At 45.3% G+C, this 22345-nt stretch overlaps 1 protein-coding gene across 3 annotated transcripts in view; it reads left to right on the top strand.

Annotated features, from left to right (window-relative positions):
* MEIS1 (Meis homeobox 1) overlaps nucleotides 1–22345 on the top strand; it is a 209474-nt gene that overhangs the window by 102482 nt on the left and 84647 nt on the right. For all 3 annotated transcript variants that reach the window (XM_027878415.1, XM_027878414.1, XM_027878416.1), the window contains exons 2-6: nucleotides 328–554; nucleotides 2206–2347; nucleotides 2892–2942; nucleotides 3762–3812; nucleotides 5267–5413. In XM_027878415.1, coding sequence (XP_027734216.1) covers nucleotides 355–554; nucleotides 2206–2347; nucleotides 2892–2942; nucleotides 3762–3812; nucleotides 5267–5413 — 591 coding nt within the window. In that variant the 5' untranslated portion in view covers nucleotides 328–354. The remainder of the gene's footprint in view (nucleotides 1–327; nucleotides 555–2205; nucleotides 2348–2891; nucleotides 2943–3761; nucleotides 3813–5266; nucleotides 5414–22345) is intronic.

Raw genomic sequence — 22345 nt, 5'->3', positions numbered from 1 at the left:
GGTGGGGTTTTTTTTTTGCACTTTTATTTATTTTATTGTTGTTACTATGATAATTATTTCTCCTGCGCCCCAGACTCGGAGGGTTTCGGGCCGGAGCGGCCCGGCCCGGGGCGGTGTTTCCCTCCCCAGGGCCGGCGCGGTGGATCCCGAGCGAGCTCCGGGGGGATCGCGGCGCGTCCCCGGGTGGTGGTGGCGGTGGTGGTGGAGGTGGGGGGGGGGGCACACAGCGCAGCGAAGCTGCTGCCGGGGGGCACTGCCCCGCTCCTCACACCCCTGACGCCTCTCTGCTCTCTCTCTCTCCTCTCCCTCTCCCTCTGTGCCCCGCAGTACGACGAGCTGCCCCACTACGGCGGCATGGAGGGGGTGGGCATCCCCACCACCATGTACGGGGACCCCCACGGCGCCCGCCCCATGCAGCCCGTGCACCACCTCAACCACGGGCCGCCGCTCCACTCGCACCAGTACCCGCACGCCGCCCACGCCAACGCCATGCCCCCCGCCATGGGCGCCTCCGTCAACGACGCCCTCAAGAGAGATAAAGATGCCATCTACGGGTAGGTTGGGCCGCGCCGGGCTCCGCGCAACCTGCGCGGGATGGAGCGCGGGGGGTGGCGGGGGTGGGGAGAGGGAGGGATGGGCAGCGCTGCGCGGTGAAGGGCCGTGTTCTTGATTTTGTGTCGTTGTTTTACTGTCGGCTTTAAAGGGTGGGGAGAGAGGGCTGGTGGAGGGGGTGCCCCCTGGTACGGGGAGCCCGGGAAAGAAGGGGGGCGGCAGGCATCGCCACGGGGAGGAGGAGGAGGAAAATAATATTCCCAGGGCACAACCTGCTCCGGGTTGGTCAGTCTCTGCACGGAGTTTTGGGAGCAAGGGAGAGTTTGGAGCGCTTTGCCCAACTTTCCACCTTGTTCATCTTTCCTTGCGCCGTGAAGGAAAGAACTCGAGAGCAGCTTCTCCCAGTTTTTTTTTTTTTTCTTTTAATTTTTCTTTTAATTTTTATTTCTTTTAAACTTTTTACCCGAGAGCATTGAATCTTTCTCAGTGTGGCAACTTGTAAAGCGGTTTCTAGGCCGTTGCGATGGGAACTGATGGGGTTACATTGGGCGCAGATGCTTTTAAAATGTATCTGCCCAGCTGGAGTTTGAAGGGAAGTTTAAGAGCCTCTAAAAATCGCTCTCAGGACAGTGAGGAGAAGGGGGAGGAAAATAAAATTCGTGGCATTCGGTTTCTTTATTGGATTATCAGAAATCTGAAGGCTTGGCTAAAACTCAGCTGTGAACGGTACCCAAAAAAAAAAAAAAAAGTATGAAGCCCTGGGAGGGGAAAAAAAAAAAAAGAGAACTCCCTGTTATAAATATACATATATACGTGTGTGTGCGCCCACGCTTATTTATTTATTTAAATTATTAAACGGGCGAGGGAACCAGATGCACACGCTGCCTTTCTCCCGGGAAGGCTTTCCAAGCTGGGATTGCCCAGGAGCACCTGGTTCCCCCCGCGGGTCGGCGGCTGCGGAGCCCCGGGGGGGGGCAGAGGGCCGGGCAGGCAATGGGGAGGCAGCCGGGCTGGCCAGCGTCTGCCAGTGGGTCGTAGCTGTGTTGAGTGGGTTTAGAGGCTTTTTCTTTTTTTTTTTTTTTTTTAATTTGGATGGGGGTTGTTTCTGTTTTTCTGTTGGTTTGTTAGTTGTTTTCTTTTTTTTTTTTCCCCTTTCCCTTTTCGCTCCCAGCAAGTCCTCCAGCAGAAAACGGGAATTAAAAAGCATGAAAGGCAAGAAAAGTGTGTGTCCAGGGGATTTTAATTTGTTTAAATTTTTTTTTCCCCTAAAGACAAGGAAAGTTAATTCAAAATGGCTGCTGGAACCGGCTTGGGTTTTATTCTTGGCTTGTCCTAAGGTTGTATTAACAATATCTGCGGCCAGACAGCGCCGAAAGGCCGGGGAGATGCCGGGCTGCTGGCCGGCCGGCTGCGGGAAGGGGCCGGGACGCTACGGGAGGCGGCGGGAGGTGCCGGAGCCCCCTCTGTGGGTGCCCCCCTCCCCACTCACGCTGCTGCGGGACTAACTATTGTTGTGTTTGGCTTTTTTTTTTTTTTTTTTTTTTTTTTTTTTTTTTTTTTTTTTTTTTTTTTTTTTTTTTTTTTTTTTTTTTTTTTGTTTCGTTATGATATTTTCCCCCCCTCTGTGTGTGTGACTATTGTATTTTCTTTCAGACACCCCCTGTTCCCTCTTTTAGCACTGATTTTTGAGAAATGTGAATTAGCTACATGCACACCCAGGGAGCCCGGGGTAGCGGGAGGCGATGTTTGCTCCTCTGAGTCTTTCAATGAAGACATAGCAGTGTTCGCCAAACAGGTCAGCAAAACCGGGTTGAAACAGTAAAAGAAAAAAAAAAAAAGGAAAAAGAGGGGAAAAATATTCCTTAACTAGAAAAACAAGTCTCTGTTGAGATAAAGATGCGCGTTTCCCCCTCCCCCCTCTCTTACTGCAAGAGGCAAAAAAAACCCCCAAAACAAAAACCACTTCAAAACCCCAACCAAAGCAAAACACGCAAAGAAACCCTAATCGGGAAATCTCGGCATTTACCAGCCCCTTAAAATACTGGGTAATGCGGAGCGGTCGGTGCCCGGCCGGGAGTTTCGCTGCGCGGCTCCCAGGAGCCGGGACGGGCTCTGCCGGGGAAGCTCCGTAGGTATTTTTCGGTATATTTGATTCACTTGCTCAAGTGTTTGGCTGATGTACTAAATCCAGCAGTCAGGGCTTTGCACGGAAGGTTACATAATGGACCCGACAGTGTAATGAAGCAAGAAATAATAACGTCTGCTTTTTCTGCTTCCATATTTCAAATCTTTTTTATTATTATTTTTTTTCCCCCTCTCCTCCCCTTTCTTATATTTAGATCCGAGCAGAGAAACCCCTCTTTTCCTCTAATCCTGAACTGGATAACTTGGTAAGAGTTAACACATCTTCCTCTCCCCACCCCCACCCTCCCTTCCCATTTATTTATTATTTTTTTTTAAACTTCTGTATCATCTGGAGAGGTGGTTTGGTGGTGCTAAATTGAAAATTTCTCACGTGAATTTTTTAGAATTATGATTATTATGATGATGATTTTTATATTTACAAGTAAATACGGTGTGATAGTTGCCGGGAAGTAAAAAATCCCATAAGGATATAAAGGAAAGCCCCATCCAAAGGGGAGCTGACGGGCTTGATGGTGAGCTTGCCTGCCCAAGAGGAGCGTGGATTTATCCCCGCTGTAGCCACCCCCTCCACGCACCTTTTAGCAGCTCCATGGGAGGGGAAACGTAGAGGATTGCTTTGGCTGGACATGCACCGGTGGCAAATTCACCAAAAATGAGATCTTTTCTCTCTTTCTTTCCTCCCCTCCTTAAGGATAAATATTTTGCCTCCACTGTAGGAGTCCTGCTCCCACTTTCGCAAAGCGAGGAGCCAGAGATGGTGTTTAGAGAGTTGAGTTTTTGTTGTTTTTTTTTTTTTTTTTTTAAGAAATGTTTATGATCCGTATAATTCAGTTGCTTCATTGCAATAGGGATCTTTTTTTTTTTTTGTTAACTCTAGATCGCTTCTCGTTAAACAGCACACAAAGCCACCGCTATTAAGTTTTAGTGTTATTGCCATAAATCAAAACAACTTTTTATTTACTACTAGAGAAAAGTCAAGCTACAAAGTGCGACCGGGGCGGCTGTGGGAAATATCCCCAAATCCAGGAATGAGATTAATCCTCGTGTTGTTTGTATCTTTGCAGATGATTCAAGCCATACAAGTATTAAGGTTTCATCTGTTGGAATTAGAGAAGGTAATTTTTGTCTCTCTCTCTCTTTCTCTCTCTCTTTCCCCCCCTTTCTTCCTCCTCCGTTTCAGTACTGCTGAAGTTCAGGCTTCTGGTAAATTTGCATAAATGTCTTTCTTTCTGGTAATTAGTGTCAAGACCAATCTTGGCGTCCATTTCTCTTCGCAGTTTAATTACAATTTCAGCCTCTAAAACCGAGCTCTCGAACGCCCAGGCCTTGTGTTCATTGTAATACTTTGCTGGCTTTGTATAAATAGTTGCAGTTCTGTGGTGCCGCAGATGAGACTCGAAATGGTTAGTTCAGTCAAGCCCCTGAAATTGTGATTTAAAATATATATATATATATATATTGTTTTTTCTTGGTGATGGTGAGGAAGAGGCTTCGGTTGCAGTTAGTTGGAATGGGGAATATTTTTTTTTTTTTTTTTTTTTTTTAAAGCCATCTGCAGGTCAGGCTCAGGGCGCGGATTGTCCTGTAACATTTTGCAGAGACAAAGCAGAGTTGATAGTTCTGTCTGTCTCTTGTTTCTGGGAATATTGTACACCTCCGAGCAGAAGAAAGAGATTGCAGCCTAAATGCAGGATTTTTTTTTTTTGTTGGCTGTTTTAGAAATCTTAGGAGAGAGAATGCTAATTTCTAAGAAGGCGGTGTCATCCGAGCTCACATTAAATTGGAAGTGTGCTCTTGGTTTCCTGAGGATTTTTTACGTGTCATTGATAGCTGGCCTACAAGAGAATTCCCTTTCTCCTAAAAATAAACATTTTGAGAGGTTTTTAAATAGTTGAAAAGTTTCTCATGAGCCTCAGTCACTTTATCTAACCATAACTGGCAGGTTGTTCTCGCTCTACCGAAATGTGTTAAAATCTGCCCATTAATAAAGGCGGCTCAGGTACGAGTCTATCAGAGCGACTGGGGATTTCAGGGCTCGGATGCCTATAATGTATTTCAACCCAGTGCATCGGGATTTTTTTTTTTTTAAATCCTTTTTTCTGTCCTCATACCCCTTTGGAAAGGGTTTATGATGAAATAACTGGATGAAATTAAATAGTTTACCTTAAATGTCACCCATGCAGGTCACCTCTCTAATGGCCACAGCTCCGGGAGCAGATGAATTTAACACGGGTGTTGAATATGTTGTAGCCTGTGAATCATCTTGTCACTGTCAATTTTCTGGGATATCTCTATTTTGCGAGAAAAGAAAGTTATTCCTAATTCTGGATGCGTCTAGAGGTCTCAGGGGGATAATTGCTGTGTGTTTCCCCTATTTAGGACTTTTGATGTCACAGGGGTGAAGGGGGGAGACTGGTTGCACTTGTCAATTTTACTTATGTATTCCTGATTATATTTTCTTGCTTTCCCCCCCCCCCGCCTCTTCTGTTTTCTTTTTCCTTTTTTTTTTTTTTTTTTTTTTTTTTTTTTTTTTTTTTTTTTTTTTTTTTTAACCTCTGTCATAATGTAGGTACACGAATTATGTGACAATTTCTGCCACCGGTATATTAGCTGTTTGAAAGGAAAAATGCCTATCGATTTGGTCATAGACGATAGAGAGGGCGGATCAAAATCGGACAGTGAAGACATAACAAGATCAGCAAACCTAACGGATCAGGTATGATCTCGCCAACGCCGCACACGCTAAAATTTGTATGCAGATCGCTCGCTGGGTCACTACGCCTCCTTTTATTATTTGCATATGATTAAGTCCCTTTTAGATAAATTTCCATCGAAATGAAAATTTTTGAATAATGTGGCTATTATTGCTTCATTAAGGCTTGCTCCCGGATTCGACCTGGCGAGATGAGCTTGTAAAAGCGTCGCCTGCAAACTCGACCTGTTTCTTGTCGCTTTTAATTTTTGTCTTTATTTTATTTACCCTTTCCAATAATAGAAGTGGTGTCTGTGGTTCGCTGGCTTCTTGGTAGCTTAGGGAAGGAAGGGCTGGAGTCGTTGACCAAAATAATAATAAAATCCGAGATAGGTGGTCCGGGGAAGACAGAGAGGGTTTGAAATCTAGCAAATACTGGCTATTTTCTTCCCGTCTCTACGGTTCATTAGTCCGTCTTGTCAGTTTTCCTTGGCCGAACGCTTTTAGACTTGAGTGAACATTGCTTTGTGCACGCCTGCCTGCTGCAAACGCGCCCATTTTATTTTACTTAATAGGGGGGAAAAAAAAGGGGAGAAAATAAAATGGGATTCAGGTTTTAAATTCTTTTCCCTTGATCTTTCAAGTTTTCAAGCCCTCTCTTTAAAAAATAAATATAGTCAAAGCCAAAGCCAAGCCAGCAAAGCCTCGCGTGGCTGTGACGGTGTCCAGGTTTTGTTTGGGATGGTTCAGACCTTTAATGCCGGCTGCAGCCGGGTGGGAAATGCGGGTGAGCTGAGTGAGGAGAGCTGGCTGTCCCCTCTCCCCTCCCTCCTCCTCGTCTGTCCCTTCCGCCGGCTGGGATCCTTGTCTTTTCATGGGAGCGTTTGGGGCTAATGCAGGAGGTGCCCAGATCTAAATTAAGCTCCTGGATTATGGAAGTGACTGAGATTTGGCTTTTATTAGAGTTGGGTGAAACGGTGGGGTTTTCGCGGTTGGTTTGTTTTCTCTGAACTGAGGGGTAGCAGTGCTTTGCCCGGGAGAGAGGGGACCTCGAGCACACACAGAAAAATAAATCCCTGGTTAAAAACCCCCAAGTTATTTCTTCTTTATGATCAGCTAAGCAAACAGAGTCTTAGGAGTGATCTGCTTCTGACTCTAGAGGTTTCCTTTTGTTCAAGCAAGGCGCAGCCAAGCAGACAGGAGTTGCCTCAGCCGCTTTGCCGTTATCACCGGCACTGTCAGCTGGGAGTTATTTTATAGATCCCCGACATGAAGGTGCGTTGCATCGCAGCGTGGGCAGCATCTGAAATGTTTTCTTCCGTCTGCCAAAGGCTATCGGGTAGTGTCGTGACAGGGGGAGGCAGCCTTGGAGGAAGGCATGAACTTTTGAAAAGGGGTTTATGTGCGCCTAGGTGGGTTGTTTTGGTGTTTTGTTTTTCCCTTTCCACCCCGTTTTGCAGCGAAGGGGGAAAGCTTGGTGGGGCGGGAGGAGGGCGGCACAGCAGGGCGGTACCCGGGGCCGGGGAGGATGCTCCGGGCGGCCGGCAGCCCCGTGCAGTGCCTTAGTGCAAGGGGAACCCTCCAGCCAGGGTCTAGCTGAGGGAAGCTCGGCTCGCTGCTGTTGAATAAAAATTGTAATCCAACAAGTCTAACTAGAAAATGGGTTTCTAAAAGCTCTGGAGTGCTGGGTACATAAAGCTATTTGAGCAAATTACAAGAATCGCTCAGGGGCACGAATGAAATCAACACTTTAATTGCCTCCAAAATGAAGATTTATACCCCATTTTCCCAACGAATCATTATTTTATTAAAGTGAGAGCTAAAGAAATGAAGCTATAGTTTTGGGGTTGTCGGGGGGTGTCAGTGTGTTTCTCCACACACCCCCTCGCCTCTCCCCCCTCTGCCACCACCTTTTGGTCCGCGGACCTTTGCACTCCCGGGGCCGTCCCCTCTCCCGCTGTGCGGGCTCAGCCCCGGCACCCCCGGCTTGTGCGAGCGCAGCCCCCGCCGCTCCCCGGGGTGCTGCGGCTCCTCGCCGGGCAGCGCGGGACGCGCAGCTCCGCGGCTGCGGACGGGGTGGGGAGCGGGGCTTTGCTTTCCCCGCCGAAAGGAAAAGATGCAAAAATGCGCTTTCCCAACCCCCCACCCCCTCTCCCGGCCGATGAGGCGGCGGATCAAACCCACGGGGGTTTCGCGGGGTGGGGGGTGGAGGTTTACCGGGGTGGGGAGGGATGCGCAGCCGCCCGCGCCCTCCGGTAAACTCCGGTGCCAAGCCCGGCCCCGGCGCGGCCGGCAGTATCTGGGCCCTAATGGTTCAATAATAAGGTGTTGAGTGCTGGTCGCCGGGGCGGCTAATTAGGATGTGGCTGCGCAGGGCGCGTTTATGGCTGCGCGGCCCTGGGATGCGCGGGCGCGCAGGGCCGGGGCGGTGGGAACGAGGGGCCCCCCGCCTGCCCACGGCTCTGCTTGGGAGAGTAGTAAAAGAGTAAGTATGTAAAAAAGCTTTTATTATGGATTTAATTACATTTTCATATATTGTGGTAGTAAAGGTTACAGTTAACAGGGTGTTTTTTTGCTTTTAATTTATTGGTTTCCCCCTTATTTATTCTTTCCTTATAGGCCCCTCAATGCCATTGCCTTTAAGTCCCCCCGGTTAATGGAAAGCAATGACACTAATGCTAGATTTTGCAAAGTAAAGCCCTATAACACTAACCATTGTTCAGTGATTTAACCAGCTCAGTGGCACTAGGTCACTAAAATAGCATCCTTCTCCCACGGGCTCGACCCCGCTGCCTGCCAGGGTGGGACCTGTGGAGTTGGTGTTTACCATCACGGCTCCACAAGTACAAGGCAGGAGTTTGGGCTTTTTTTTTGCTGGGGATAATTGAACTCGAGATCAACCAGACCCCGGGACTTTTAAAAACTGTAGCTGAAGAATTGCAGCCATCCTCAAAAGTTTCAAAATAAACCTTTTTTAATCGTTAGCTTTTCAAACATTTGCATGTTTAAATTTTCAAATGTTTGTTGGAGCTCAGATGGACTTAGAACACAGCTGTTGTGTGATGTGTCTGGGAAAACTCCCTCTGATTAAAAAAAAAAAAAAAAAGGCCCGGAGACTGACTGTAGTCTGACAGCAAAAGTTCAGTTTCTTAGGTAATCCTAAACTGTCACTGTGGGTCTGTTTTCTTGAAACCACATCGCCCTGGCACCCAGGTGCTCTAGTCTGAACTGTAAAATTCCCCTACAAGACCATGTCTACCAAAAGCCTTTAGAAAGTCCTTTTAGGAAAACATGGTACAAAATACCCACCAAATCCAAATAAAGTACAGTAGTAGCATAAGATAGATTTTATAGGGGGAAAAAACAGTGTTTTTCTTATGGAAAATAAACTTGTTGAGTACATCCATGGAAGCATTATTTGACAAAAATTACAATTTACAATTTAATAATTTAATAAGCAAAATTACAGATGCAGAAACTTTTAAAGGCAAATCGGCGAAGAGCCAAATTCCTATAGGGACTAGGAGGGAAATGATCAAAAAATGAACATGAAATAAGACTTCCTGCAAGAAGGTCCATAATTCAACATTATTTGACTCCACTGTCAGGGAAATTGTTGAAGGATAGTAAACTGATACTAGAGTCTCAGTCATTTTTGTTACAGTCTTAAATGTTTGCAACTGTGGCGTTTTAGATGGCCCTTCTTGGGTGATAATATATCACATATATATACGTATATAATAAAGCAACACCTCTATTTATGTTGCAGTAGATTTTATTTTAATGCACGCCGTTGCTGAGTTGCTCTAACCAAAATGCAGATCGACAGCAGCTTTTTTTTCTTTCTTTTTTTTTTTTTAATGGAGAAATTACTTAAAATATATTCTTTACGAAGAAAGAATCATAAATTAGAATCCAGTACACAGCGAAACTGAAGGCGGTAGAGTTGTTCACAGCATTGACCAGTTACAACTAGACTTTACTTTCCCAAATTCTCAAATATATCAGCTATGCCTTGTGGCCAATACAAAATAATGCCTTGGGGGGGGAAAAATTACCGAGAAATACTATTTTACTTGGGGTCTTCTTCACAGGTCCTTTCAAGCCATGTAGTTTTAAGGAGGAGAATAAGAATGTTGCTGCCTTCGGGATATGTACTCCCATATCGGAGGAACAGGCATCAAAATAATAGATGCCATGCAGAGGGTGCAAGGTAGAACTCATTTCTGCATAATAAAAGAGTTACAGTGAAGTAAGACTCTGTGGAGGGCTAGTAAAATAACGTTTAAAAGACTCAATAATTTAATTTTCTTCCTCTGACTTTATGTCACCTTGAGCCAGTGAATCCTTTTTTTTGTTTGATTGTTTTTGGGTAACTTTTATTTATTTATTTTTGTTGTGATATTTAGAACGTGTTACCATGCTCCAGTTTGACAGACTATTCATTGTGAAGATAGAACATGTTAATTTCTATTCTGGGCATGTTATCATCCGATACACTGTGGCTGAAATTGAGCAAAATGAGCTTTTCTTTGCCCTCCATTTCTTTAAGCTAGTAAATACATTGTTAAATTGATATAAGATTGAATATATTTTCTTTAACTTATGATTTTAATTCAAGATCTTTGGGGGTTTTTTTTTGATTTTTTAAAATCATTGAAGAGCCCAAAAGCAGCCATCCTTACAGCTGGTAGTAAGATTTGCAGCCTTCCTTGAGTTGCGTGCTCAGGCCTAACTTCCATGTAAAGTTTTCCAAGCTGAAGTTATTTACGTTTTCTTGCAGAGAATAGTTTAATTGTCAGATTTTTGTGGAATTCTTTTCAGCATCAAACCTGACAGACCTGAGTTTAAATCCCAGGTAACCTCGGAATTCATCCTAAACATTCGCGAGCGTGTTCCAAGGCGTTCCTGTAAGCTGGAGCTTGCCGCGTCTGTGTGTTAGTGACTGCAGATTGTTATTCTGGGGCAACTTGGAGGTTTGCAAGTTGTGAAAAAATGAGTTGTACCTTAAGTTTAACCTTTATGGCTGAGGGTTTGAGTCTTCCCTGGCTGCTCGTCCACAGGTAACAATAAAGGTAATGGGCTCTGCGCGTGGAAGGGTTGCTGAAGCCCCGTGTGGGCAATGTTAGACTTTAAAAAAATCAGATTGTATCGTGCTTGATCAAAAATGAGTAAGTGTAGGTCGTACTGATAAATACCGCTTTAAAAAGCAGTGAAAATCTGGTGCAGCTTCTTTAAATTAGGGAATCTTTCTTTTGTTTTGTTTTGCATTTCTGCGTTTGGGGTTTTTTGGTCACATGAGCGTGCAGTTAGGATCTATCTTGTGTAATCTAAGCAAGTTTTAAGAAAATAAAGAGGAGGGTTGTTTCTGGTTGTGAACATTTTTGAAGGTTTCTGGAATTGTTTTCTGATGGGGGCTGAGGAGGTGTGCGCTGTGGTGTCACCTCATGTCCTCGGTGTATTACCTCCTGCTCCTGATGCTCTGTTGCTCAGACTTAATAGCAAGTTTGGAAATTAGGGGTTATATTTGTATTTTTTCTGCAGTTGCAACAATATTTGGAGAGGTTAACTCTAAGAGCGCACACACCTTGTGTTTGGACTTATTTCAGTGTTTTTCTGCCCCTGATTAATGGCTCGGTATATAACCTATCGCCGATACTCTGTAACGTGTCTTAAAGACAACTTGTCGGCAGTTGTTTGAGCTCTTCTCCGGGCTGCTTGGTGTGGTTGCCTTTTCCCGTTTTCCTACCTTTAAAAGGCAAAAAAGGGAGATGTAACCCAGCCCTGGAGCATAGGTGAGAGCAGAATCCCTTCAGGGCAGTGTCCTTGAGATTCCTTTTTCTAATTTAGATGAGATCCCTGGAAAGCTCAGCGGCGATGGTGGGAGCCTGGTCTCTGTTAGCGAGAGGGCTGCTGGCACAGGGGGACCCCACTGCCCCTGCAGGCTCATCTCAAGGCTCAACTCACTGTTTGTTGCTGTTGTGGGCTCATTTATTAGTTTTTTTTGAGTAAGTGCCCGAGAGGTGAAGAACGACACGGAGGTTTCAGACTTACGTGGGTTGTTGCGTGTGTGAAAGCGATAGTGCGGGTGGCGAGGGGTTTCTGGGAGTTACTGCAGTTTGGAAACGGAGGTTTGCGATTCGTCAGTAAAAGTCTGGGTAAATTTAAATGTTGGTGAGGTGAATTTAAAAAAAAAAAAAAAAAAGAAAAGAAAAAAAATCTGAGTTTGTCCTATAAGCAAAGTCTGCAATTTAAAAAACAAAAGAGATTGAAAAGTGATAATACAGAGACTGCTATTTTCTTGTGAATGTGGCAAGGCATGGGGCAAGGTGGAAAGAAATGGATTTATGCCCCAAATTTGTGCCCAAATTTGGCCATTCTTTTGTTCACGGCGGGATTTGGCTGCTTAAAGTCATGGTGGCTTCTTGTTTTGCGAGCGGCTTCTTGTTTTGCGAGCGGCTTCTTGTTTTGCGAGCGGCTTCTTGTTTTGCGAGCGGCTTCTTGTTTTGCGAGCGGCTTCTTGTTTTGCGAGCGGCTTCTTGTTTTGCGAGCATCTTCAAATCCAGGCCAGGCACCCCATTGAAGAAATGTTTCCCCCTTTCCCCCGTTGGAGGTTATATGTTAGTCATCCATGAGTTTTGGGGATCAATAAAGGGATAACTGTGAAAGGCAATGGCCCATAGTGCACGGGGAGTGGGATGGGTTGATCTAATGTTCCCTGCCTGGCCTCAAAACTCGATGAATCTCTGGGTTTGTCCACACAAGGACACTCAGGAGAGGTAAGACAAATTGATTGGGTGTAAAATTAAAGTGCATTAGTTAAAGTGCATTGCACTATTGTGTGGATGCTCTCATTCAGAAGTAAAGTGGCCTTAGTTCACTTTAGCCTAATCCCCTTTGGAGTAGGCCACTTTTCTTTTGAATGAGAACATCCACATTAACTTTTAGTTAATTCGTCTTTCCCGGGCGTCCTGGCGGCCTCGTGCCCGGCGCTCTGGAGAGGTTGGGCTGGCCGGGCTCTGGCTCCCTGCGAGCTTTAGGTAAGCTTTTCATTAGGCATATTTCATCTCCGCAGCAGCACTTAACCACCGGCGTCCGTCATCGCCCCAACCGGGGCTCCGCACCCTCCTCTCCCTCCTTCTGCTCCTGCAGCTCAAGAGTGATATTGTTTGTAGCGCTGCCTGGGAAAAACATTGGAAATCTTTACGGTGGCACGGATTTGGAGAGGGATTTGACTGGGGATGGAGGTGGGGGGGGAACAGGCGGCACCCTATATCTGGAGGGGGGCTGTGATTTGGGTGTTGGATTTCCCAGGTGAATTTGGCATCAGGCTGCTCCTGGTATCAGTCCTCCTCCCGATAACCTGAGCATTTTATTTTGCTATGGTGGTTTGCTGTCGTGATATGCTCCCTCTTTAGATAGTTTCTTCCATGTCTGCTGATAAGTCATTTTTTAAGGGCAGTGAGGAAATCTAGATTAACTTTTTTCAGATGATATTTCCAACCAGAAAGCCAACATTGGATATTAGCCTGTAGGAGAACTAATTTATCTGGTGGGGAAAAGAAAATATTGGTAGGATAGTTTTGGAAGCTGTTTTATATTCTTGCTTGAAGTTCACTGAGCTTGAGTTTTTGTTAGAGGTGTTTTCAGGTGTCTTCTAGAGCTTATAAGTAACCTATTTATTTACTTTTTACCGGCTAAGCCATGTGTGCAAACTCTGTGCCTTGTCACACACTTGCCATTCCCCCTTCCATTCAGAATAGAATTTACAAGGCTTTCTTGCATTAGTAAGCAATTTGCTATTGGAACCTTTCCTAGAAATACAGAATTCTATTTCACTGAAGTATTGTCTTTCCTCTTCAGTCAGGGTTTAGGTGAGCTATTTTCTCAAGGACTCTCCAGACATCTATATGATATTCCCTCTTGGGCAGATCATCTCCAAAACTGTATTACCTACCTCTCCATCCTGAAGAACCATTGCAGTAAATTAAAATTCTCTTATTAACATCACTGGACTTTGAATTTGGTCAGCTAATTTTGTTTGCAGTTTGGCCCATTTTTTTTCCTTTTTTTTTTTTTTTTTTTTTAAATATAAAGCAAATATGCATTCATACCTTCTTTGTTGAAGTAAACTGGCCAACAATAAGAGGGGTAATTCTTCATTTGCTTAAAAGGACTGCCTGTTTTAACTTCAGAAATACTGAACAAGAGTAAAGCAACAGCTGATACCATCACAGGCAGCGTACTGTATTCAAACAGCTGTACAAAACGCAAAGCTCCGGTATTAATCCTGCCATTCACAGTTTATTTAAGTTTTTCAAGCTTCTCTCATATGGGCATGGCATCAATGCCTAATTATGCCTCCATTTGGGTTACTGGGCCCTTAATACAGAAAATTATTGTATTTCAACTTTGGAAAGCTGCATTGGTGTAATCCAAGATTCTTGCAGCTGGCACATGTTCAGGGAAGGCAAACTTTACCTTGTAATTTTCTTTTCATTCATTTGGCCTTTAGGTTTTGGTCCAGTTTTGTTCCTGAGAAGGTCAGATCATCACTGGTGTTTTTAACGCTGGCTTTAAATAGCTCCATTTAAGTCTGCACAGCTCTCAGGAGGAGGGAGTAAGAGCAGATTAAAAACCCTATGGCTTTGTCTGTCCAGTTTGCCGGGGTGCAGGGCTACAGCTCTCTGTGCAAATAGAAATGGTAGATCCAAATGTCTGAAGCTTGGAACTGAGCCAGCTCAAGCTCTGTCAGTGCTGTCTGTGTTTTATCTGTGGACATGGTAGTCTTGACCCCTGGCTTGGCTGGTGCTCCGTGTTGTGTTGGGGAGGGGTGTGCAGAGATGTCCCTGGTCTCAGGTGGGATATCACCTGTTTACTGAGGCTCAGCAGCAACCCGAGGCATGAGCTCTCGAGTGCTTAGTGACTGCTTGCCGATATTTGGATTAATCCGGTGAGCTAATCCATGGCCAACCCCTTGCTAGAAACCCTGGGAGCACACAAATACTGTGGACTCGGTAGGTGGCACTTTGGTTTTAGGCTTGAGCCAATGCAGAGGACCCTTTTTCTCCTTGGGGTACGGGCATAGGGATGTACTGTGCTGCAGTGGCCTTGGCCCTGAGCTCCTCCACTCACTCATGCGCCACGGAGGTGCCTTGCGTAGGTAGAGTTGACCAAATTGTTTGATGAGGGGAGTGTCCCCGTGGCCTGTAATTTATAAAGTTTCCCTTGTGTGCTGTTGTGCAGCATTATGGGGGAGTAGCGTCGCTGCTGTTTCGGTGGTGGGTACGGCCGTGCCACCACAAGGTCACCTGAAGTCACAGCTTTGCTCTCCCCTTTGCACAGGCTTTTCGGGCGGCACTTGGCATGAACAGGGGCTGCACAGCTGAGTGACACCCCTGGGCATCACCGTGGCTGGAGGGTGATGGTGGCTTGGAAAGGAGCCCTTCAAGCACACATGCGAGTCAGTGGCAGCTAGCTTGCCATAATTTCCTGGTGTTTGTGGGGATGCTCAGGAAAAGGGGCCCTGTGTTTGCACAGATGCTTGGGAAGAGATGCTCGTGCACACTGGTGGTAGTGCGGGCACTATGCTCGAGCCGTTCCCTCCTTTGCCCCTCTCTGCCTGGGGGATTTTGCAGCTGGATTACCCCTGGAGCCTCCTGGCCGTCCTCCCTGTTATGTTGTGCAAACCAGTTTTACTGGCGTGCCTTCCACCTACTAGGGGAGTGTCACTGTGCTTTTCCCGTGTCTGTGAGGCCCTTGGCAGTGCTTTGTGGCACGGCTGTGTAGAAAAAACATGGTATGTACAGACGTGTCTTACCACATTCATCTGGTTCCTGTGAGGGATCTCCCTTCCATTACTGTTTTTCCTTAAAGCCAGAGTGAGGGTGTGCACACGACTAGTATGTGCAGAGAGGATTAATTTTGTTCTTAAGTGCACATGTGTGTGTCGAGCCGGGGTTTGGTCCTCAGTGACAAGTGTTTGAGAGATCCTCTGGGTGAGAAGTGATACAGTGATGCTGGAGGGGCAGGGGTGGGGAATACTGCTCTGCTGACAGCATGAGGCAGAAGGGGAGATGCAGATGCTCTTCCCGGATCTGTCACTGAGGTTTTGGAGCGAGACGATTAGGTACTTGTGAGCCGAGATTTTCTGCTTCTCCTTTTTCCTTATCGTCAGGTAGGGTTGATATCTTAATTTATATGTCATGTAGTGATAGAAAGTTGCATATATAGTAGATACATAAGAATAAGAAGCAATATGTTGTAGTAATTATTTCACTCTGTGGGTAATTTGAAGGAAGTATTGCAAAGAAAGCAAATAATTTCTGTTTGGTGTCACGGGGAAGCGCTGCGCTGAATCGAAAGGCTGATGGTAAACATTGCTCTTGGTGGCTTTATGCTTTGGTTTTGGCCCCTTTTGCTATTTTCCACTTAATTACCATTTTTTAAACAGTATTTAAAGGAGGGAGGGGATAAACTGAAACACTGGATGGAGAAGTAGCAGTGCTGCCAGTAACTTCTGCAGGAGGAGCAGAGCTGTGGGGTTGACTGGAAACATTTGTGAGGTGGTGGCTAGTCTGTCCATGCTGAGGTCTGCCTGTCCCGAGGCGTGGGCCCATGCGGGGCCATGCCATGAACTCTACATTGATACAAGTACCATTGGGTACTCCAAAACCTCTGAGGGCAGTGCAGTGAGGCCACACAGAACTCTGAGCCCGACTCTTTTGAGTGACTCTGGCAGCTAGCCGTGCTTCCAAGTCACCCCTCAATGAGTGGGTGGAGGCATCGGGGAGCCACGGCCACCTCAGCCTGGCAAACCACCCCCGGAGCTCCCCGTCCTCCGACTCCCTCAGCCTGGGCTTGGTGTGTGTTGTGGCCACTGGCTCACCAAACGTGTGGCTTGCAGGGCCAAGCCGTGTGGCCACTCCTGCCTCGCTGCAAAATCGGCTTGTTGTGAAATGGTAGAAAGTGGAGGAGCTGATCTGCACAAGGGTTTGGCCATGAGTGTTGGAAAATGTGAATCACGGGGATTCCAGTTTTAAGCCTTCTGGAGATAACGGGCAGCACGTACTGGAGTGCGTGACTTGCAGAGGGCCTTAAAAAGCAAGGCGGTGCCCTCAAGATTAGGCAAACGCTTTATAATCAGGAACACATTTTATACCCAGCACAGGCTTTTGCAGGTATCACATCCATCCAAGACAGAAAGGTGTAGCTGGAGCGAAGCTAATTATACTGCTATTTAATTTTGGCGTTGAACAACAATGCAAGGCGAGCGGGCTCTTGAATCCTGCGAACAATGTGCCGTAATCAAAATATGCTGACTCCGAGTGGCGTCTGTTGTCAGTTAGCTAAAAAGACCATTTGATAGTTGTGACACACGCTCGGGGTTTGGAGCTGGAATGAAGCGTGGCTGTTGCAGAGTGAGGGCTATGCTCGTGCCTTCCATCCCTGAGAAGTCCCGGTTGGGCCGATACAATGCTGGAAGTCAGAGCCTGGATTCAAGTGCGCATAAAAATGTTTGCAGCGGGTTAATGTTTGTCTTTCCCAAAAGGTATCACCCCCGAAAATCTGTCAGGGGGATGCTTGGAGATGTGGGTTTTGCTGCAAATAAACCTTTTGCTGTTTGTCTGAGTCCAGGTAATTTAGGGTGAAGTGCACATCTCTCTGCAGCGCAGACTCCTGTGGAGACTGCCTGCTGGGACTCTGGTGGGAGAGAAGGGACAGGGTGGGAGAGGTTGAGGTCTCCCTCTCACCCAAATCTGCCTGGGCGGGTCAGTTTCGGGACCTCAGCCAGCTGTCTGACAACCTGTGCTGTCTCATTCGTACCTGAGCATCTGGCAGATCCCCTTCTAAATGACTTTTAACACATAAACACAATAAAAGGAAGGGATGGCAGACTCTCATTTTCAGGCTAAGTGGCAAGGCATTTTTCCTGTTTACACCTTTGGAGGAAATCATTACATGAAATATTGAACAGGAAACTCTTATTTGTCTCTGAAGACCTTTTTTCCTGGTCTAGAAAGACGTGGAAAATGCTCGAGTCCTGTTAAATTTAGTAGGAGCCAAGGAGGACTAACACACCTCAGCCTTTGGGAAGTAGCGGTGTTGTTTGGGGCTGATATTGTGCATGTTTCTGCATGATATTACACTTAAAAATAAATAAATCTATATGGAGCCATGATTTTTATCTGCTCTGACCATGAAGCTGTGTTTCCTTATGTCGGGAAAGGGCTGGGGATTAATGCTATCTAACGATATGTCTCTTATCAAAGGGAGGAGACAGGTTTACAATTAGGGGTTGCTCTAAATAGAAAGTACTAGTCAATGTTTGTTGTGTGGGAGACAAAAACCCTGCATCACCATCAGCTGGCTCAGTTAACCTGGCTGGGCAGGCAGTGTTTACTGTTCAGCTGAGATTAAAAAAAAAAAAAAAGGAGGAATGGAGTAAGGTCCGTCAAATTTTAAGGCATAATGTGATTGAGGCTGTAGCTGCTCAGTCTTCAAGGGTGTCCATCATGGCTACCATGTGCAGCAACCTCCAATGCAAGAAGCAAAACCTGAGGTCTCACTGTCCAAAATAAATTCACTTTTGTCATTGCCAGAGGTGGTTTTGGGGTGCTCTGGAGTCCTTTCTCAAAGAAAAATCCATCTGCCCACGCTGTACCCCATAAGAGGACTTTGGAGATGATTTCCTGAGTGCAGCAGGTTTGATTTCAGTATGGGCAGAAGGTGGTGGAGCTGTGCTTCTGACAGAATGCAGCCCAGGCGAGGGGGGGCCATGCATAGCTGTGAACACGTGCAACCCTGTGTGCACACAAACACGCTCAAATGGATTTTTTTTAAAGTCTTGCCCCTGCAGAGTTGACAGGGCTTTGGTGCCTTCTGGAAGAGAAGAGCTGTGGTTTTTCTCCTTCCTCTTTGTCTTTATGTCCCACCCAGTCTGATGATCTCCATTTCATTCTCCTTTATTTTTTGTGGTTTATGCTTGCTGCTTCTAATTATTCTTTTTCCTTTGGAAAGCACTATCACCCTGTCATTTTGCACTTGTGTTTTCCATTCATCCTGTTTAGGAGTCTCAGGCCTTTTCCTCTCTTCTCCCTGCTGTGCCCTCTTCTCCTTTGTGTCCTGAGGGTCTGGAGGGGATCAGAAGGCTCTGCTGTGTCAGGGATACTTTTGTGGGTACACGACCAGTGTTGTGCTGCTCACACCTGGGTAGAGTGAGCGCTGAGTTGTGATAGCAGAGCTAATGGAGAGCGCCAGTGTTGTTTGGTGGATGTCGGTTGGATGACCTTTGGCTGTGTGCAGTGTTAGTTGCGCCCCTGGTCCCTTCAGCTGAAATCCTGGCCTTGTGAAAATCAGTGGCAAAAGTCCTGTTTATTTCCAGTTTTCTATCCTCTGTGGTATTCACACTGATACCCACTCTCATTTCCTTTTATCTGTTTGTCTCAGAAACCGTCCTGTGTTGAATGCATAAAGACAGCTTACATCTTATTTTTCCTGCGCGGCTGCGAAGAGTCGGGGAAGAGTCTTACCCTCATTTGCAATAAGGGGAAACTAAAGATAGAAAGCTTATGACTTTTCTGGGGCTAGGAAGGGAATCCAGGTCAGAGCTGAGACTTCCATGCAGAATTTTTTCTGCTTTTTAGTTCGCCGGGCCTTGCCGCCTCTAACGCTGCAAAGGTTTCCATCTGTGCTCAAGTCGCCCTCGCTGTTCTGCTTAGTTGCAGGCGGAGTTATCGCCTGCCTGTCATTTCAACGACCTTATTTCTCTAGACTTGGAGCACCTTTTTTTCCATCTGAACCAGATCTTTGTGCCTTTGTTGTTGTTCTATTAAAAATAACTCACCTTTGAATCAAAGTCGCGCAAAGCAGATTGCGGAAGAGCTGTTGACAGTAAAAAGCATCTATTTTTCAACATTTTGAAGCCTCTGCGTGTATCCTTTATTCTGACCCTCTTGGTTCTGGTTGTATTGGGTGTGATGTCCCTGCTTGGTTTTGGCAGGCTGAGAGGTGGGATTTCTGGCTGTCAACCTCTGTTAATCCCACAAGGAGGTGTTCAGGTGGCCAAGCCATGAGTTGGGCCTCTCAGAAAATCAAGATAGTTGTTACTGTGCTTGTCATGGTCCCCCAAAAGGCCATATTTGAGTAAACTGGTCTAGTGAAAGGTGTCCCTGCCATGGCAGGGGCTTGGAACTAGATGGTTTTTGAGGTCCCTTCCAGCCCATACCATTCTATAATTCTGTGTTTCTATAAACAATGTATGTGTGTGGAATCTCGGAAATACATGGCATTGTATCTTGGGCATTATCAAAGTATATTTTTAATCCTCTATACCAATTTGTGTTTTTTGTGGTTTTCTTCCCAATTAATAGAAGAAATTTCTTATATGCTGAATGGGAAACAGACTATTTTAGGATCATTACTAGCTGTGTCCTCCAGAAGTGAAGTGGGATAAGGCTTGTGGATTGTGAAGACCAGGTCTGTCTATCATGTAACTCTAGCTCCAGCATCAGTGCTATGGATTATACACTTAAGGTATTGAGCAGCTGTATTGAATGTTTTACCCATGTGAGTTTGGGGACATCAGTATGGCCAACAACCGGAAAGATAAACTATGTAAAAAGTAAATCTTTGCTATGTAGGTGGGTTAAATCTGTAGGAGATGAATGCGATGACTTCACGAATCAGCCCCTGGTTTTCCTTTGAGCTCCTGCCTGTAGCGAGCACAACTACTTCCTAACGTGGAAGGTCACTACCCTCAGCCTCTTGTAGTTGAAGGTTTTTAAAAGGTAGGAGTTAAGAGAAATCTGAAGAACATTTCAAATGTAGTGCAACTTTTTTTTTTTTTTTTCCTAATGAATAGGTATTTCATTTAGAAAAAGAAAATAAGATAAAACTTCAGAACAAGAACAATAAGCCCAAATTATGTTGACAAATTGCTGGCAGGAGTTCAGTTCCTCCAGGGAAAGGGGATGAATGATTATACCTGCAGCCAATTCTCTAGAAACCTGGAGGAGGGAAGGTCTGTCCAACAGGTAAAGGAATTAGCTGTTCCCTATCTCCAGTTGTTACACACACACAAATGAGCCCACAAGAGGGCTGTGCTCACAAAACTTTTGAGAAGATATATATCAAAAGATGCTGAGTACAATTTTTATCACCTGTAATAGAAAGCGATTTCTTTTATTTATGTACTTATGGTCCAGCATCTGGTTTCTTGGCCGGAAGCTCTTTTTTTTCCCTTTTGCATGCTTGGTGCTTAAAAAAAATTCCGTTTTATTCTTTAATATAAGCAAAAGGCAATGGTTTCCCCCACTGTGTATTATTGTTAACTTGACTCAAAACCCAGGTGCTGTTGGACTGCAATAATAAGTGTATGTAGTGATTTTTATATAAATAATACGTAATACGTAGTTTAGCCATGAACCAAATAATTTTGTCTGTAGCTTTTTTGTTTATTAAGGCTTGATGTTTACTGTGACAAAAGTCAATAACTGCTTCAGAGGCAGTGCTCCTCCCTCGGATGGGGCTGTTGTGCTGGTACCTGCTGGGGCTTGTGCTTTTCAGCCCAGCACAGACCCACCACCTGGTAATGGTCATAGGAGGCAGTTGGTGCTCCTGGGATTTTAAATACACAAACATTTGTGTTACTTCCTTTCTTTCTCCCTCTCCTTCTTTTTCTTCCTCTCCCCCTCTCCCCCCTCTACCCCCGCTTTACATCAGAGTATTTCACAAGCTTCAGAACCAAAACAAAAGTCAGGAAATGTATTTCAAATGCCATGGCATAAGATAAAACAGGCATTTTAGAAGGTCTTTTGCCCCTTAAAGTGGTGCAGCGTTAGGGCACCTGAATCCTCTTTTATTTTAAATCAGTCATGCGACCATGACTCGAATCAGTCACTAACCGGACCATGGTTTTGGCACTAGAAACTATTGACCAACAAGAAAGGCAGTGGTGCAAAACAAGTTTAAATCATGGGAACTTACAGCCCAGCCTCAAAATCCTGAAATGATTTTGCTTGTGTGTTCTTGAGTTTGGGAAGATTTGGGCAGAAATTTTAAGTTGGATCTTGGGGCAGGGGTGAGCTTGGACGGGAAAGATAAGAGCTACTAAGGCCATTATCCTTATTTATACAGTGTTGTCATGACCACGTGGCTGGGACCCTCCTCTGGAATGAACCAGCCTATGCAGTGGAGTGATTAATTTATATTACTTTGCACTTCTCTAAAGTCTCCCTTTGGAAGAACTCAACTTGTTTTACAGTCACCAATTAATTTAAACCCTCGACAATATCTGAGCTGTGCCTGAGTGCAGCCTCTTTTTAATTTTGTTTTGTTTCTTTTTGTTGTTGTTGTCGTTCCCTCAGTAGAAACTGAGGCACTGAGATCCCATGGCTCATCCCACGTCATTCTGCCCTGGGTGAGCTTGGGTCACAGGCTTTAACCTTCTACTTCCAAGGGGCATTGCTCATTTGCAGAATTGGGGAACAAGTCTACTAGTTTCTCTCCATGTGCCCACAATTACTGAGAAGGCAGGATTTCCATGTGGAAGGTGACATGGAATTCATTCCTGTTTATAGCAGCCTTCGTACAGTGAATTTTAGAAAATTACTATCATTGCTAAGGAACCCCGTCAAGTGATAAACAGCAGCTTCTAGGAGAGGAGAAATAAGTGAGCATTTCTATTTCTGTTTAAGCATAGATTTTCATGACTACTGTCAGAGTTTTCTCTGTAACTGGTGCTGGAAATATTTCTGCGAAAGAGAGAGGTGGTTCATAGTGCGAAAAATAATAATATTTGGCATGTCCCTGTCAGAAGCAATTTAATGTAAAAGCACTCGGAGGACTGTGAGTTTGCGAGTTGGTTTAGAAACTGTTTTGTCTTAAAAAGTTCTTTGGAAGATAAAAAAAACCCGAAGAGATTAATGTTATACTTGGCTCCCTGTTTTTGTGGAT

The sequence above is a fragment of the Empidonax traillii genome, unplaced genomic scaffold (genome assembly GCF_003031625.1).
Source record: "Empidonax traillii isolate 1590-97213 ecotype Southwest subspecies unplaced genomic scaffold, ASM303162v1 scaffold41:size1892772, whole genome shotgun sequence".
In the NCBI taxonomy this organism is placed as follows: domain Eukaryota; kingdom Metazoa; phylum Chordata; class Aves; order Passeriformes; family Tyrannidae; genus Empidonax; species Empidonax traillii.
Note: the sequence above shows the minus strand (reverse complement) of the source record. Positions and strands in the feature narration are given on the sequence as shown.